This window comes from Bubalus kerabau, chromosome 12, assembly GCF_029407905.1.
Source record: "Bubalus kerabau isolate K-KA32 ecotype Philippines breed swamp buffalo chromosome 12, PCC_UOA_SB_1v2, whole genome shotgun sequence".
NCBI classification, from domain to species: Eukaryota; Metazoa; Chordata; class Mammalia; order Artiodactyla; family Bovidae; genus Bubalus; species Bubalus kerabau.
The window spans coordinates 14,108,724-14,124,452 of NC_073635.1; the positions used below are offsets into that span (position 1 = coordinate 14,108,724).

The 15,729-nt window shown below is 45.5% G+C and overlaps 1 protein-coding gene, 1 long non-coding RNA gene and 1 other non-coding gene across 5 annotated transcripts in view; 1 reads left to right on the forward strand and 2 right to left on the reverse strand.

Annotated features, from left to right (window-relative positions):
• Positions 1-15,729, reverse strand: part of ENOX1 (ecto-NOX disulfide-thiol exchanger 1) — a 340,778-nt gene that overhangs the window by 16,030 nt on the left and 309,019 nt on the right. For all 3 annotated transcript variants that reach the window (XM_055541998.1, XM_055542001.1, XM_055542000.1), the window contains exon 14: positions 5,574-5,659. In XM_055541998.1, the coding sequence (XP_055397973.1) occupies positions 5,574-5,659 (86 nt within the window). The remainder of the gene's footprint in view (positions 1-5,573; positions 5,660-15,729) is intronic.
• LOC129624307 (uncharacterized) lies at positions 5,742-8,048 on the forward strand. Its single transcript, XR_008700874.1, has 3 exons — positions 5,742-6,620; positions 7,236-7,351; positions 7,913-8,048. It is a non-coding gene; the product is annotated as an uncharacterized LOC129624307 (long non-coding RNA).
• On the reverse strand, positions 13,607-13,679 carry TRNAC-GCA (transfer RNA cysteine (anticodon GCA)). Its single transcript has one exon. It is a non-coding gene; the product is annotated as a tRNA-Cys (tRNA).

Sequence of the window (15,729 nt, forward strand, 5' to 3'; positions counted from 1 at the left end):
AAATATTCATCTGCTGATGCTCAGATGTGACTTCTGCAAGGCTTAGGATGAGCCAGTGAGCTCAAAAGGCTCTGGGCTGATATGAGACATTCTAGGCATTAATCATAAAGCATTTTCAAGATAGTGTTGCCCATTTGGAAAAGCTTACCTGCCTGTGCCCGGGGCATGAGTTTTGACTCAGTAAAGCTTCAGGAAGCCATCTCCCCCCAACCACTCTGGCACTGTCTTCCTCTGAATGCATCTTTCTGACTTGGTCATATGTTTGTGACATAAGAGAGCTGAGCAAATGAGAGTGAGTGGTTTAGAAGAGGCAGAAAAAGTATTTAACTGGAAAATGGACTATTTGGGGATACACAGTTTTAGGGACCCAAGTGCAATGTACATGCCCATCCTAACTTAAATTAATTCCTGTCTCTCCTTCCATTTCTGACCATCCATATCCTCATCTGTGGCCTTCAGGGAACTCCTAAGAAAAACAGCTCTGCTACAGGCTGGACGGAAGCTGCTTTCCTTGTTCCTGTCTGCATGTGTGTGCTGAGTCACTCAGTCGTGTCTGACTCTTTGTGACCCCATGGATTGTAGCCCGCCAGGCTCCTCCGTCCATGGGATTCTCCAGGCAAGATATCGGAGCGAGTTGCCATTTCCTTCTCTGGGGATCTTCCTGACCTAGGGATCTAACCCAGATATCTTGCATTATTGCAAGCGCCTTCTTTACCATCTGAGCCACCAGGAAAGCCCATCAAAACAGGGCAAGGCAGAATCGAAATGTTATCTAAACAGCAGTGGTGATGATGCCTCTGTCTGATCTCAAGGAAACCATACTGTGCCAAGTGGGATTTCTACAAAGCCCTCTCAGGACTTCCCTTGGTGGTCCAGTGGTTAAAAAATCCACCTTGTCATGCAGGGGACTCGGGTTCAATCCCTGGTCAGGGAATTAAGATCCCACATGCCACAGAGCAACTAAACCCAAGTGCTGCAACTTCCCAGCCCAAATGCCACAACTAGAGTCCACGTGCCGCCAGCGAGAGATTCTGCACAATGCGGCGAAGATCCCGTGTGCTGCAGCTAAGACTCAACGCAGCCAGGTGAACAACCAAATGAACAAACAGTAAAAAGCAGGAGCCCTCTCAGCAGAGTCAGCAAACATCCCGAGCTGCGGAAGCCAGGCTGAATTCCCCATCTTCATGCAACATTCACCAAAACTCTGGAGTGGGGGGAGACCGTGACACTCAGCTTGTCCCGATTAACCAGAGCGGGCGCCAGGAGCTAACCAGGATTAACTAACAGGATTCACCAGGCCGCTGTGCAGGAGAATGTCAGCGGCGGGGCCGCGGCCCTGCAGGGCCCTGAACCTCCTGGTAGCAGATGCGACGACAGGGCCCTGGAGGACACTTAGAGGATAAACCACTCCTCGTTTTACTACCTGCTGAGATTCTGGGGCTGTGGGATTCCAGTCTAGAGCCGTAATCTGCTCTTTGGATTAAAAGTCTTAAATATCCTCTCAGCCTCACTGGGTTAGAAAGAATATTTGGTCCAGTCCTTGGCACCCAGGAGTTTTAGTCAGAACACTTTTTTTAATATAAAGTGAAAGTGAAGTCACTCAGTCCTGTTCGACTCTTTGTGACTCCATGGACTGTAGCCTACCAGGCTCCTCTGTCCATGGGATTTTCCAGGCAAGAATACTGGAGTGGGGTGCCATATTTAAATTTTATATATAAATATTAAAATGTTTTATATTTATGTATAAATATTTTATTTTGTATTTATGTATATATTTTAATATTTATGTATAAATATTTATATATTGTAATATCTATGTATGGATTTATTTTAATATTTATGTACATTAATATATTTATGTATAAGTATATATAATATGTATATTATATTCATATAAATACATGTTTATATATAGGAGAGTGAAAAAGTTGGCTTAAAGCTCAACATTCAGAAAACGAAGATCATGGCATCTGGTCCCATCACTTCATGGGAAATAGATGGGGAAACAGTGGAAACAGTGTCAGGCTTTATTTTTTGGGGCTCCAAAATCACTGCAGATGGTGATTGTAGCCATGAAATTAAAAGACGCTTACTCCCTGGAAGGAAAGTTATGACCAACCTAGATAGCATACTCAAAAGCAGAGACATTACTTTGTCAACAAAGGTTCGTCTAGTCAAGGCTATGGTTTTTCCTGTGGTCATGTATGGATGTGAGAGTTGGACTGTGAAGAAAGCTGAGCGCCAAAGAATTGATGCTTTTGAACTGTGGTGTTGGAGAAGACTCTTGAAAGTCCCTTGGACTGCAAGGAGATCCAACCAGTCCATTCTGAAGGAGATCAGTCCTGGGTATTCATTGGAAGGACTGATGTTGAAGCTGAAACTCCAATACTTTGGCCACCTCATGTGAAGAGTTGACTCACTGGAGAAGATCCTGATGCTGGGAGGGATTGGGGGCAGGAGGAGAAGGGGACGACAGAGGATGAGATGGCTGGATGGCATCACTGACTTGACGCACATGAGTTTGAGTGAACTCTGGGAGTTGGTGATGGACAGGGAGGCCTGGCGTGCTGCAGTCCATGGGGTTGCAAAGAGTCGGACATGACTGAGTGACTGGACTGAACTGAACTGAATGTTTATATATATATATATATATAAAATAGATAGATAGATACTTTTTACCTTAGACATGAGTAAAGGATTTGACAGTCCCACTAAGCATTTGAGCCAGGAGATGGAGGGCTGTCTGGAGGAGATGCCGTGTGTTTTCTCTGTGAGGGTAATGCTGTCTTCTAAAATAAAACTATGAGTCTGTGAGGAAATGGAATTCCCCTTCTGGAAAAGTCCGCCATCCAAGGGCCAGAGACCAGGTGTATGACTTCTCTCCTCAGTGAGGGAGACCGCACAGATCTCAGCTGAGCAAGGGGGTGACGGACCCTGCCTTGAGGGTGAGAGTGGAACAAGAACTCCCGAGCTGCTCGCCATCATGTAAGTGACTATACCCGGAGGTCCGCGCGCGCTCACACACGCCTCACGGGCGTGCACGTCGGACTAGCGCCCTGCCGTGATTACACGGCTAACAAGTGGGTTCCTAGTGAAACGACCACTGCTTTCTCAAAAGGCTTCCCGCTTGAGGTTTCTAGAAAGGGAAGGAGAGAAGTGTCAACAGTCCGAGGGAAGGATGATAGCAACAACAGGAATCATTTCTTGAGGGCTCATTCTATGCCAAGAACACTGGTGCGGGCAGTATTTCATTTACTCCTCCAGACAAAGGTAGTGGTGATATCAGGAAGGATGACGCTGAAGAAGGAAAGCACAGCCAAGAAGCTCTTCAAAGGCTGCTTTCAACAAAGGAAAGTTGTATTGCTCCTCCTCCTCCTCTCTTCTGAATTCACAAGAGTGTGTTCTGTGCCTCAAGCCCAACCCCTTCCAAGCGAAGGGAGACCACAGGGAGGGCAGTGCCATGATTCTGAATATCGAGACTCTTCCAATCACCGGGCTTCCCTGGTGGCTCGGTGGTAAAGAATCCACCTGCCAGCGCAGGAGATGTGAGTTTGATCTCTGGACCCGGGAGATCCCAAATGCTGCAGAGCAACTAAGCCTGTGTGCCGTAACTACGGAGCCTGTGCTCTAGAGTCCGGGAACCGCAGCTACTGAAGCCCATGCACCTGAGAGCCCACCCTCTGTAGTAAGAGAAGCTTCAACAGTGAGAGGACTCAACACAGCAGCAAAGGGTGGCCCCCACTTGCCGCCAGCTAGACAAAGCCCATGCAGCAGTGAAGACCCAGCACTGCCAAAACGAAATCATTTTTTAAAAAAAGTTACAGAAAGACCCTTACAATCCCCTCCTTCCACAGGGCCGGTCCACCCTGTCCCCAGCTGCGGGAGACTCAAGAGGGCATGGATCTCTACGACTGCAAACCACCTTTTGTTCCAGCTGATTTCTCTCGAAGGTGAAGTGTAAGGCCCATGAGAAAGGTCGATCGTTTGTGGGATCATGCACTGGTTTGATCATCTGCATCAAAGAGAAGATGACAATGAAGCCCTACAGTTGATCCTGACCACTGAAGAGTCAGGATGACTGACATGTACTGAGGTCAGACAGCCGCAGGCCATGCACCCAGTCCTGTACACCCCATGAACCTTATTGCCATCAACGTAAGACCTGCTTATTTCCATTGGCCTTCCCAGCAGGACACTTAGCAGGCTGCCTAGTGACAGGCCCAGCATCTCTGTCCCTTCCAGGGCTGCCTGAGGCAGTCCTGGTTAATGCCACCGCTTTATTTCGACAGTAAATACATCACTGCAAAATCACTCCAAAATCACTGCAGATGGTGACTGCAGCCATGAAATTAAAAGACACTTGCTCCTTGGAAGAAAAGTTATGACCAACCTAGACAGCATATTAAAAAGCAGAGACATTACTTTCCCAACAAAGGTCTGTCTAGTCAAAGCTATGGCTTTTCCAGTAGTCATGTATGGATGTGAGAGTTGGACTATAAAGAAAGCTGAGTGCAGAAGAATTGATGCTTTTGAACTGTGGTGTTGGAGAAGACTCTTGAGAGTCCCTTGGACTGCAAGGAGATCCAACCAGTCCATCCTAAAGGAGATCAGTCCTGGGTGTTCATTGGAAGGACTGATGTTGAAGCTGAAGCTCCAATACTTTGGCCACCTGATGCAAAGAGCTGACTCATTTGAAAAGACCCTTATGCTGGGCAAGATTGAAGGCGGGAGGAGAAGGGGCTGACAGAGGATGAAAAGGTTAGATGGCATTACTAACTCAATGCATATGAGTTTGAGTAAACTCCGGGAGTTGGTGATAGGGAGGCCTGGTGTGCTGCAGTCCATGGGGTTGCAGAGAGTCGGACATGACTGAGTGACTGAACTGAACTTATTTCAACAGAGGCCCCTCTCACCATTCACCGGGATCTGATACTTTCACTGAGTTTTTTGTCCCTTCTTTTTTGGTGCACAAACGCCTCTATGGGCTAGGAGCGCAGCTGTCTGCAGAGGAGGAAAACTAGCCTCTGAGAAGAGAGGAGTGACGTCCTGACCTGGGTGTGCCTCTCGAGGCACATAGCTGAGAAGAACTTTTGTAGTCATTTTTTTTCTATTTGGGGAATGATGCTAAATACCACTACTAACACAGTTTTCTTGAGAGTTGTATCAGATCTTTATGTAATTTGAGGTGATTTTCCTCTATCGTGTCAAGCCCTTAGCATAGAGTTCTGGGAGGACGAGGCCGAAGGGTAATGCCCCATTAGCCGCCCTGACCTCGTATCTCCCTTGTTGTGCGGACTTTCAAACCAAACTGCACTTTCAAATCCCTCATATGCTGCTCAAAGTCATTTGATGCCTGCTAAAAGTCAGTGTCATTTTCGATAACTGCTTTTCTTTCCACAGGGACAAAAGCAAGGAAAAGAAGACATTCTCTGCCAGAAACTGAGTTCTTGTGAAGAAGTACAGACAGACCTCCATCCGCTGTTATATCCCTAACACAGATCACACGGGTTCAACCTGCAGCCAGCAACCAACGTCCTAAGTTTTCGCAATGCCAGTTGAGAAAAAGGACTTACCTTGGAGTCCAGCTGCTGCATGTACGACCAGAGATATTCTATATTGGCTCCGAAAGGATGGACGTGAAGAAACGTGGATATGATGCCTGAAATGAAGAGGGCAAACGGATGTTATTGAGAGGCAAGTAAAAATCTCAGGCGAATATTGTCATCTGACCCCAGTGACAGCTTTGTCAGGGCCGAGTCGTGGTCTTGCCACTTGTATCCGTGCTCGGCAAGCATTCAGTAATAGCCTGTTTTGAAGACAGTAATAGTACTGTGGCCAACAGAACATTGTCTCCTGCAAAGACCGTAGTTAGAAAAGCGAGACTGAGAAAATACACAGATGAATAAAGGTATTTCCAAACAGAGGCTTCTGGCAGCATTTCAACTACCAATTTTATGCTTGATTTACCAATATAAGATTGTAGTTATTGAAAGGATCAAGTGATCCCCTTCCTCCCCCTCGATGGACTTCACAATATGAAAATGGCTCCTGCGGCTGTGTCAGAGAGCACTCTGCCTCCAATTCCCCTGGTAATTACCAAGGCTAGTTACAGGAAATATTTAGTCCCTCTTTTCCCTGCCACTGAAGGAAGCACAAATCCTCTGCTATTTCCCCCTGGCTGTTGCTGTTGTTTCAAGGGAGCCAGCCCGCTCTCCCCTCTCTGCTGTAATTTACAAGATCATTTTAAAAGGCCTGGGAATGGATGGTTTGGCTGGAGTCTGATTATAAATCAGAGGGCTTTTTCCATCGTGAAATTCAACTGTCAACATTGCAGTGACAAATGAAAAGCTGAATGTCGGTGTTAGGGCTGAAGGAAAAGCATCACCCTCCTACCTCCCTGCTCCTACATCCAAAATTAAAACAGTGAAAATGAGAATGTTGACCCCACAGGCTGTATACTCCTGTTTTTAAGAAACCATGTTCAGACTGACGTTTTTGGCTTCTCTTTGGAACAGGCTTTGAGATGAATGAATCACGTTTGTGGATGAGGCCCCTGATGTTCTGTTTATTGTGACGCTTTGGTGCTTGAGAGCCAAAGGTCAAAGGAAAGACCCACTCTGGTATGCAACTGGTCATGGTCATCGTATCAACTGCAGGGTGTCCTGGGACTGCCCTGGGATAGGATCTCATGGCCCCCTGGGCTCCCGTGAGATGCTTGGAATGCTCTGGATGAGTGTCAGTTTTTAAAGAAAAATTTCCCAGTTTATCCTTAGGCTGAGAACAGAGAACCAAGAGGTCTACACAAGTACTCTTAAGACTGGTCCTCAGAGCACTTTAGTGGGTGCTTTCTTGGACAGTGAAATGGGGAACATAGAAACACTTTTCCATAAAACTAAAATCTCAGTTTTCAGAGATTGACCTTTTCCCTGAAATACAAAGAGCTACTGTTTTATTTTGATATTATGTTCTTCTTCTTCTTCTTTTCTTAAAATGTCCTTCTCTGAAATAATGGTGATGATAAGTTAGGGATGGAGTAAAGGGACAGAACAGTTGATTAAATAGTTAATCCCACTAGGGGACTGTAGGTAAAGGAAAAAGTATGGGAGACCGCTATAAATTAATGACCTCTATGACATCTATGCTCTCTGCACACCTAAAAAATAATTTATGGAAAGGTGTCATTTCAAAGTGAAAGATCCTCATTGTACCAAGACCTGAAATAATTTTTTCCATAGTGCCCTGACAGTAACCTCCTTGGATCATGAGGTACAAGGAGACGTCCCCCTCTCCACCAACACAGAGGAGGAACTTATGATGGAAGCATAATGTCTACTCAAGAATGAGGAAGAAGGTAGTCCTTTCCCGCTCCCTGCTTTTCCTTTGATCATAAAACTGTAGCTCTCTAAGTTCTTGGGGCTCGTAACATCTTGCCCACCTGCTTATAAGCCTCCCATGGGAAGTATTCTAGTGAATCATTTCTTATCCATCACTTTGCCTCCTGCTGAATTCTTTCTGTGCTGAGACATAAAGGACTAGAGCTCCGGAGCCCTCTGAAACGCCACTGAGCAGGTTCAGATAGCAGGTAGCAATGGTAGTTTTAATCTAAGTGGCAAACAGCCATTTTTAAAAACTTATTTTGTATTGGGGTTCAGGTGATTAAACATGTTGTGATAGTTTCAGGTGAACAGCAAAGGGATTCAGCCACTTATATATATCTGTACCCATTCTCCCCCTAACTTCCGTCCCATCCAGGCTGCCACATAATACTCAGCAGAGTTCCATGTGCTCTACAGCGGTCCTTGCTGATTATCCATTTTACATAGAGCAGTGTGTACAGGCAACCATAAGTTCATTCTCTAAGTATGTGAGTCTCCTTCTGTGTTGTATGTTCATTTGTATCATTTCTTTTTAGATGCCACGTATAAGGGATGTCATAAGCTGAGTGCCGAAGAATTGATGCCTTTGAGCTGTGGTGTTGGAGAAGACTCTTGCGAGTCCCTTGGACTGCAAGGAGATCCAATCAGTCCATTCTGAAGAACAGCCTGGGGATTTCTTTGGAAGGAATGATGCTAAAGCTGAAACTCCAGTACTTTGGCCACCTCATGCGAAGAGTTGACTCATTGGAAAAGACTCTGATGCTGGGAGGGGTTGGGGGCAGGAGGAAAAGGGGACGAAAGAGGATGAGATGGTTGGATGGCATCACTGACTCGATGGACGTGAGTCTGGGTGAACTCCAGGAGTTGGTGATGGACAGGGAGGCCTGGCGTGCTGCCATTCATGGGGTTGCAAAGAGTAGGAAACGACTGAGCAACTGAATTGAACTGATACGATATTTCTCCTTCACACTTCCCTTAATGTGACAATCTCTAGATCCACCCATGTTGCTGCAGATGGCACTATCTCATTCTTTTTAATGGCAAACAGCCATTTTTAATATACTTAAGTGGAATTGTTTTGTCCCTCTCCTACCGCTTCATTTGCTAATTTGTGTTTGAACTATTTCCCTGTGCCTGAAATTCTCAAATCTGGTGAGGTGGCACTGTAAGTAATTCTGTCACCAGTATAGAAGCTTGTGAATGATTTATTTAGAAAGTAAATTAGAAGTCTTTTAAAAAAAAAATACTTTGATTTGTATTCCTTAGGTGGGAGAGAGGGGGCAGAATTCTCATGGGGAATTGCTTCTATTTCAGGATGGTGAGTGGTGCTTCTCTGCTGTCCCAGGCTGAGGACGAGTGGTTCAGTGTCCACTGCTTTCCAGAGAAGAGCTTCCGACAAATGGTGGACAGACCCCCAGCCCCTGTAAGGGGGAAAGGTGGTGGACAGGGAAGGGAGGGGCAGTCAGTGCTGGCTTTGTGGGAAGGCGAGGGTGTTCCCAGTGAGAAGCTCTTTGCTTTTCCTCTCAAATGGGATGCTTCCAGGGAGGGAGGAGGCACCTCAAGAGAGCAGCCTGGAGAGACTAGAGGGGTCCTGCAAGAGGGGGACGGGCATTCCTTTCCCTGGTGGGACATCCACTTGGGCAGCAGACTGACTGATCCGGCTTTGCTGTGAGCCAAGCACCGGGGAGACGGTGGGGCTGAGACGGGGAGCGGTGTGGCGCGGCAGCCTGTGGGTGACAGGACTGTGAGCGTCCCATGGGACACGGGGGCATCTCAGAAGGTGGACGGGCTTGAGCAGTCTTACAGGTGTCGCAGGGGCTCCAGCAAATAGAGAAAACAACATTTTTCACGTTAATATCCCTACGGGACAAAGATTCATCAGCATCTCCTGGGTCACCCAGCTCCTCCTCTGAATACCCTTGGGGGTGTGCCATGAAGTTAAATGCGCCCAACAGGATGGACAGTGTGGTTTAGAAGAGAGTGGGGTGGGGCCGAGGGGGAGTGACTGACAACTCTGGGCCGAAAGAGAGAAGATATGAAGGAGGAAATTTAGGGATACCGGAGACGGGAGGACTTGGAGTGGCTGCTTTTCTCGCCTCTCTGATGCTGGCATCCCTCCTCCTTACAGTCCCTCAGCCCCATTCTTGGGTCTCTACCCCCAAGGAACTCTTCCCTTAGACAGTATTTGTGTGTTCAGGTTCAGCAGCAGGAATATAGTATACATTTACAGTAAATGTATGTTGAGGGACCTTCCTGGTGGTGCAGTGGCTAAGACTGCGAACTCCCAATGCAGGGGGCCTGGGTTCCATCCCTGCTCAGGGAACTAAATCCAGTGTGCTGCCTCAAAGATCGAAGATCTCACATGCTACTGCTAAAAGACCCAGGGCAGCCAAAGAAATAAGTTAAAAAAAAAAAAAACAAAAAAAAAACGTTGTTCAGTGGCTAAGTCATGTCCAGCTCTTTGCGACCCTGTGAACGGCAACACACCAGGCTTCCCTGTCCTTCACTGTCTCCTGGAGTCTGCTCAGACTCACGTACATTGACTTGATGATGCCATCCATCCATCTCATCCTCTGTTGTCCCCTTCTCCTCTTGCCCTCTATCTGTCCCAGCATCAAATGTACCTTGAATGAATTTATCCTCTAGAACTGAGAATAGCTAGTATATTTCTTTGACATTTCTACTGTTCTGTTATTGATAAATGAGGAGAAATAAGAACCTTAAAAATTGGTACCAGTACTCACTAATGATATCATACTTCCTCAAAAGCAGGTAACTTTGAAGTACTATTCATCAGTGATTCCTGCCCTTTGCTCATGCTCTACGGATTCAAGAGAGTAACCTGGATATTTTGGGTGCAGAAACTTCTTACTGAAACTATTTTGCTCATAAAGCTAAGGGGAAAATGCTCATGTGATTTCTAGAGATGTCTCTAAAGTCAGATTAGAAACCCTAATCCAGACATGAGTCTTTTTCCCTAGGAGAGTATTTAGAACCATCTTAGTGGTAGCTGATATTAACAAGCCATTAGCTTTTCTTTATAAAATTTTAAGGAGTTGTCACTAGATACCTGTGGGGCCAAAGCAGGAAGTTAAATAAAGGTTCTCCAAGCTTTACCTCTGGATGGGAACCAAGTTATTCAGTATTGCTAGAGACACAGTATAAATGGGAAACGCGAGTCATCATCTCTGGCAAGTCCTGCACCCCCTCCTCCCTCCTCCCCTGCCCATCCCAGCAGCATCGCCAGAAGCATCAGTCATGCTATCTGAGAACATGTAGTGTCCAGGCCCTGGTTCTGGATCAGTTCATTTTAGGGAAGCTTTCTAAATAATCAGCTAAAGCTTCTTGCTACATTGCTTTAGTCGTGTCTGACTCTTTGTGACCCTATGGACTGTAGCCCACCAGGCTCCTCTGTCCATGGGGATTCTCCAGGCAAGAATACTGAAGTGAGTTGCCATGGGGATCTCCCCCACCCAGGGATAGAACTCATGTCTCTTAGGTCTTCTGCATTGGCAGGTGGGTTCTTTACCACTACCATCACCTGGGAAGCCCTCCTTTAAAGGAACTGGGAGATTTCCTGAGGCTGGAAAAAAAAAAAAGATAGGTATAACTCAAAATCTAATCTATAAACCCAGAAATGGAAACTATTTATGGTTCTCTGGAAGACCATAAAGACCATAAAGGCTTGGTAAAAGAAACACAAGGAACTGAGGGTGGAGAACTCAGCCATTACTGAACTGATGGATCTCCAAAGGGATGGATTCAACAGCTGGTCTTGGTTCGATCCATGGAGAAGCAAGGTCTCCATGTTTAAGACTGGATTTCCCAACAGTGGAAAATACAACTCTAAATTAGCTAAATTAAGAAATAAAGAAGAAACAGAGGAGGCTGTCAGTACTCTTGGATTTGCAACACAGCTCAGGGCCTAGTTTATAAAGAAATACAAGCCAGCTCTATATACCTTGTGGCAAATCCCTCACTAGGAAAACCCATTTAAACAGGCACATTAAGACATTTTCAGCTTTTCCCATCAAAGTCATCTAGCCCATTCTTGATTTCAGACCTCACTAAGACCAAGGGAGCAGCATTTCAATTAGATTTGTACGGATTCATCTCCTTAGCGGCATTTGGGTACTAAGTCCTAGGGAGTATTGCATTGCACACACAGACAAGGTTCCTGCTCTTGAAGAACTAATTTTCTAAGTAAGCAACACAGATGATAAACACAAAGATTAAAAATAAAACGAGGACTTCCCTTGTGGTCCAGTGCTTGGGAATCTGCCTGCCAGTGCAGGGGACATGAGTTCGATCCCTGGTCCGGAAAGATTCCGCATGCCTCGGAACAGCTAAGCCCGTGAGCCATGACTGCTGAGCCCACATGCTGCAACTGCTGAGGCCCCTGCACCCTAGAGCCCGCTCCAAAACCAAGAGACACCAGCACAGAGAGGAGCCTGCGCTCCACAGCTGGAGAGCAGCTCCGCTCGCTGCAGCTGGTCCATATGCAGCAACAAAGACCCAGCACAGCCAACAATAAAATTAGAAGAAAACAAAAGGAGATGCTTTCAGATGGTGAACACAGTGCGGAAAAGAAAGCAGGTGACAGGACAGCACTGGGAGCGGCCCCAAGTGCGGAGGAGGCTGCTTTGCAGGAGGCCAGTGGAGGCGAGCTGCCCAAGGGCAGCTGAGGAGTCAGCCACAGTGAGCCGGGGGCGATGGCTCGGGGAGCGGCAACAGCACGTGCAAAGGGCCTGAGGTGGGAACGGGGTGGCAGGAACACACATGGCTGGGGAGCGACAGCGTGCACTCAGAGGTAGGTGGGGGGCCAGACCACACAGGGCCCCCGCTTTAGGAGGCTGGATTGAGCTCTAAATACAGCAGGAAACTAGTGGAAGGTTCTAAGCAGGGACATGATGTGAACTGAATCACGTTTTAAAAATTTCATTCGAGCGGCTGCACAGCATACAGACAAAAGGAAACTGGCAGACAAATTAGAAGCGTTTGCAACAACCACTGGATCACTGAAGAAATCGCAGAATGAATTTAAAAAGATACCTGGAGACAAATGAAAACGAAAACACGATGCTCCAAAACCTACGGGATGCAGCACAGACAGTTCTAAGAGGGAATTTTATAGTGATACAGGTTTACTTCAGGAAACAAAGAAATCTCAAATAACCTAAACTTACACCTAAAGCAACTAGAGCAAGAATAATAAACAAAACCCAGAGTTAGTAGAAGGAGAAAAATCATAAAGATCAGAGCAGAAATAAATGAAACAGAGACTTAACAACAACAAAAAGCTGGCTCTTTGAAAAGATAAACAAAACTGATAAACCATGAGCCAGACTCAGCAAGAAAAAAAGAGGGTACAAGTCAATAAAATAAGATATGAGAGAGGAAAAGTTACAGCCTTCACCACATAAATACCAAGGATCCTAAGAGACTACTATGAGCAGCTATATATACCAATAAAATGGAAAACCTAGAAGAAATGGACAAATTCTTAGAACTAAAAGTACAATCTCCCAAGACCAAACCAGGGAGAAACAGAAAATGTTAACAGGTCAATTACCAGTACTGTAACTGAGTTAGAATTAAACTCCCAGCAAACAAAAGTCCAGGCCAGATGGCTTCACAGGTGAGTTCTACCATTTAGGGAAGAGTTAACAGTTAGCCTTCTGAAACTATTAAAAAGAAACTGCAGAGGACCTAACACTTCCAAACTCATTCTATGAAGTCAGAATCACTCTGATACCAGAACCAGACAAAGATACTACAAGATAAGAAAACTACAGGCCAATATCACTCATGAGCATAGATATAAAAATTCTCAACAAAATACTAGCAAACCAACTCTAACAATATATTAAAAATATCATACACCATGATCAAGTGGGATTAATCCCAGGGATGCAACAAGATTTCAGAATCTGAAAATCAATCAGTGTGATATACCACATTAACAAAGACTACAATAGATGCAGGATAAAGCTTTTGATAAAATTCAACATCCATTCATGATAAAAACTCTAGAAAGTGGGTACAGAGGGAACATACCTCAATGTAGTACATGGATTTTTTTTTCTCTTAGAAAGTGAAAGAAAGTGAAGTTGCTCAGTCGTGTCCGACTCTTTGCGACCCCAAGGACTGTAGCCTATCAGGCTCCGTTGTACATGGAATTTTCCAGGCAAGAATACTGGAGTGGGTTGCCATTCCCTTCTCCAGGGGATCTTCCTGACCCAGGGATTGAACCTGGGTCTCTTGCATTGCAGGCAAATGCTTTACCATCTGAGCCACCAGGGAAGCTTTTCTCTTATGGACTCCTATTTTTTAAAATGGTACTGATACTGGCACCAAAACAAACATATAGATCAATGGGACAGAATAGAAAGCCCAGAAAGAAACCTACACACTCATGGCCAACTAATCTGCAACAAGCGAGACAGGAGTATACAATGGAATAAAGATAGTCTCTTTAACAAGTGACGCTGGGAAAACTGGAACACCTACATGTAAAAGGGTGAAATTAGAACATTCTCCAACATCATACACAAAAATAAACTCAAGACGGATTAAAGACTAAATTTAAGACTGGGTATGATAAAACTAGAGGAAAACATAGGCAGGACGCTCTTTGATGTAAATTGCTGCAATATTCTTTTAGATCTGTCTCTAGAAGGCTTAGCTCTGCAGAAGAATAGCTGTCCTTAGACGCAGTCATATCTTGCTGGAAATCAGTAGAGGCCTAACCAGGAGTCTGGAGAGTCAGCAGGGAGGGGTTATGTGAAATCTGGGTCTCCCCCTAAGCCGCTGGGGACAGCTGCCTGTGGGCGGCTGCAGAGGACAGAGCATTTATGAGAAGTGGAGAGAGGCAAGACTGGGAGTGGGTGGCAGAAGGCTGATCAAACACTTCTGTGCTTTGGTCTAATGTTTCTCAGTGCCCTGGGATTTTAAAAACCTTTAATTGTCCAAAAAGTAGGTTTTCCCACTTATTTGTTGATTATAAATACCGGATCTCGCACAGCTTTGTAAAACTGTGTCTTTTTCTCTTAATTTTAAAATTAATTTTTATTGGAGTATAGTCGCTTTACAATGTTGTGTTTCTGCTGTACAGCAAAATGAATCAGCCCCATGTATACATACATTCCCTCCTTTTTGGACTTCCTTTCCATTCAGGTCACCAAAGTGCATTAAGCAGACTTTCTTATGCTATATAATATTATTGCGGCGTGGCTCTGACAGTCAAGAATCTGCCTGCAATGCAGGAGACCCGGGTTTGATCCCTGGGGTTGCGAAGATCCCCTGAAGAAGGGAATGGCAACCCACTCTAGTATTCTTGCCCGAAGAATTCCACGGACAGAGAAGCCTGGTGGGCTACAGTCCACAGGGTCACAAAGAGTTGGACACGACTGAGCGACTAACACTTTTCACACCGTACAATATATTCTCATTAGTTATCTGTTTTATATATAGCATCGATAGTATATATGTCTGTCTTATTTTTAACTAAACTGCTGAGACCGCACTTGGCTCTTTCAGTAAGTTGCTCCTTGTATCTGAAATGGCCTTGGAAACTCCCCATCTATCCAGAGGAACTCTGTCCATCCTGTAGGACGCCCTGAACTGTCCTTTCATCCCAAAAGGCATCTGCAGCAGAAGCAGCTCCTTCGCTGTGTTTCTGATTTGACTTTCATCGTCATTGACTACTTTCTTTCTCGTTAGTCTATAAAGTTCTCGAGGGGAGAGCTCGTCTCATCAGCACCATCAGCTAACACACGTCTTGGCACATGGTAGGCCCCTAGTTCCTGAAACAGACCCAGAGGTGCCTGCTTCAGTATCACCTCAGATGTTAGTCTCTCAATAAACCGAACCTCTGTGCATGAGGACAAAGACTCTGCCGATTAAACAGGCTGCTCAGATGATTCTTTTCCACAGTACAAAGAGTTAGTTGCTCAGTTGTGTGTGACTCTTCGTCATCCCATGGACTGTAGCCCACTAGGCTCCCTATCCATGGAATTTTTCAGGCAAGAATCCTGGAGTGGGTTGCCATTCCCTTTTCCAGGGGATCTTCCCAACCCAGGGATCGAACCCAGGTCTCCTGCATTGCAGGCAGATTCTTTACCGTCTGAGCCACCAGGGAAGCCCTTTTCCACAATGAAGCCTAGTAATTTTTACGCAGGCTTTTGACAAAAGTTTGTTGGTTTGTTGGTGTGGACATTTGTGTTATGGAAACAAGATTTAGGTCGATGACTCATTCTTTATGATCAGTAGCTTTCAGACAAGAACACACTCCCTAGATTACTTTTCTCAGGTGCAGCCTAAATAAAGCCTTAACTCTTTTCACTGAAAACAC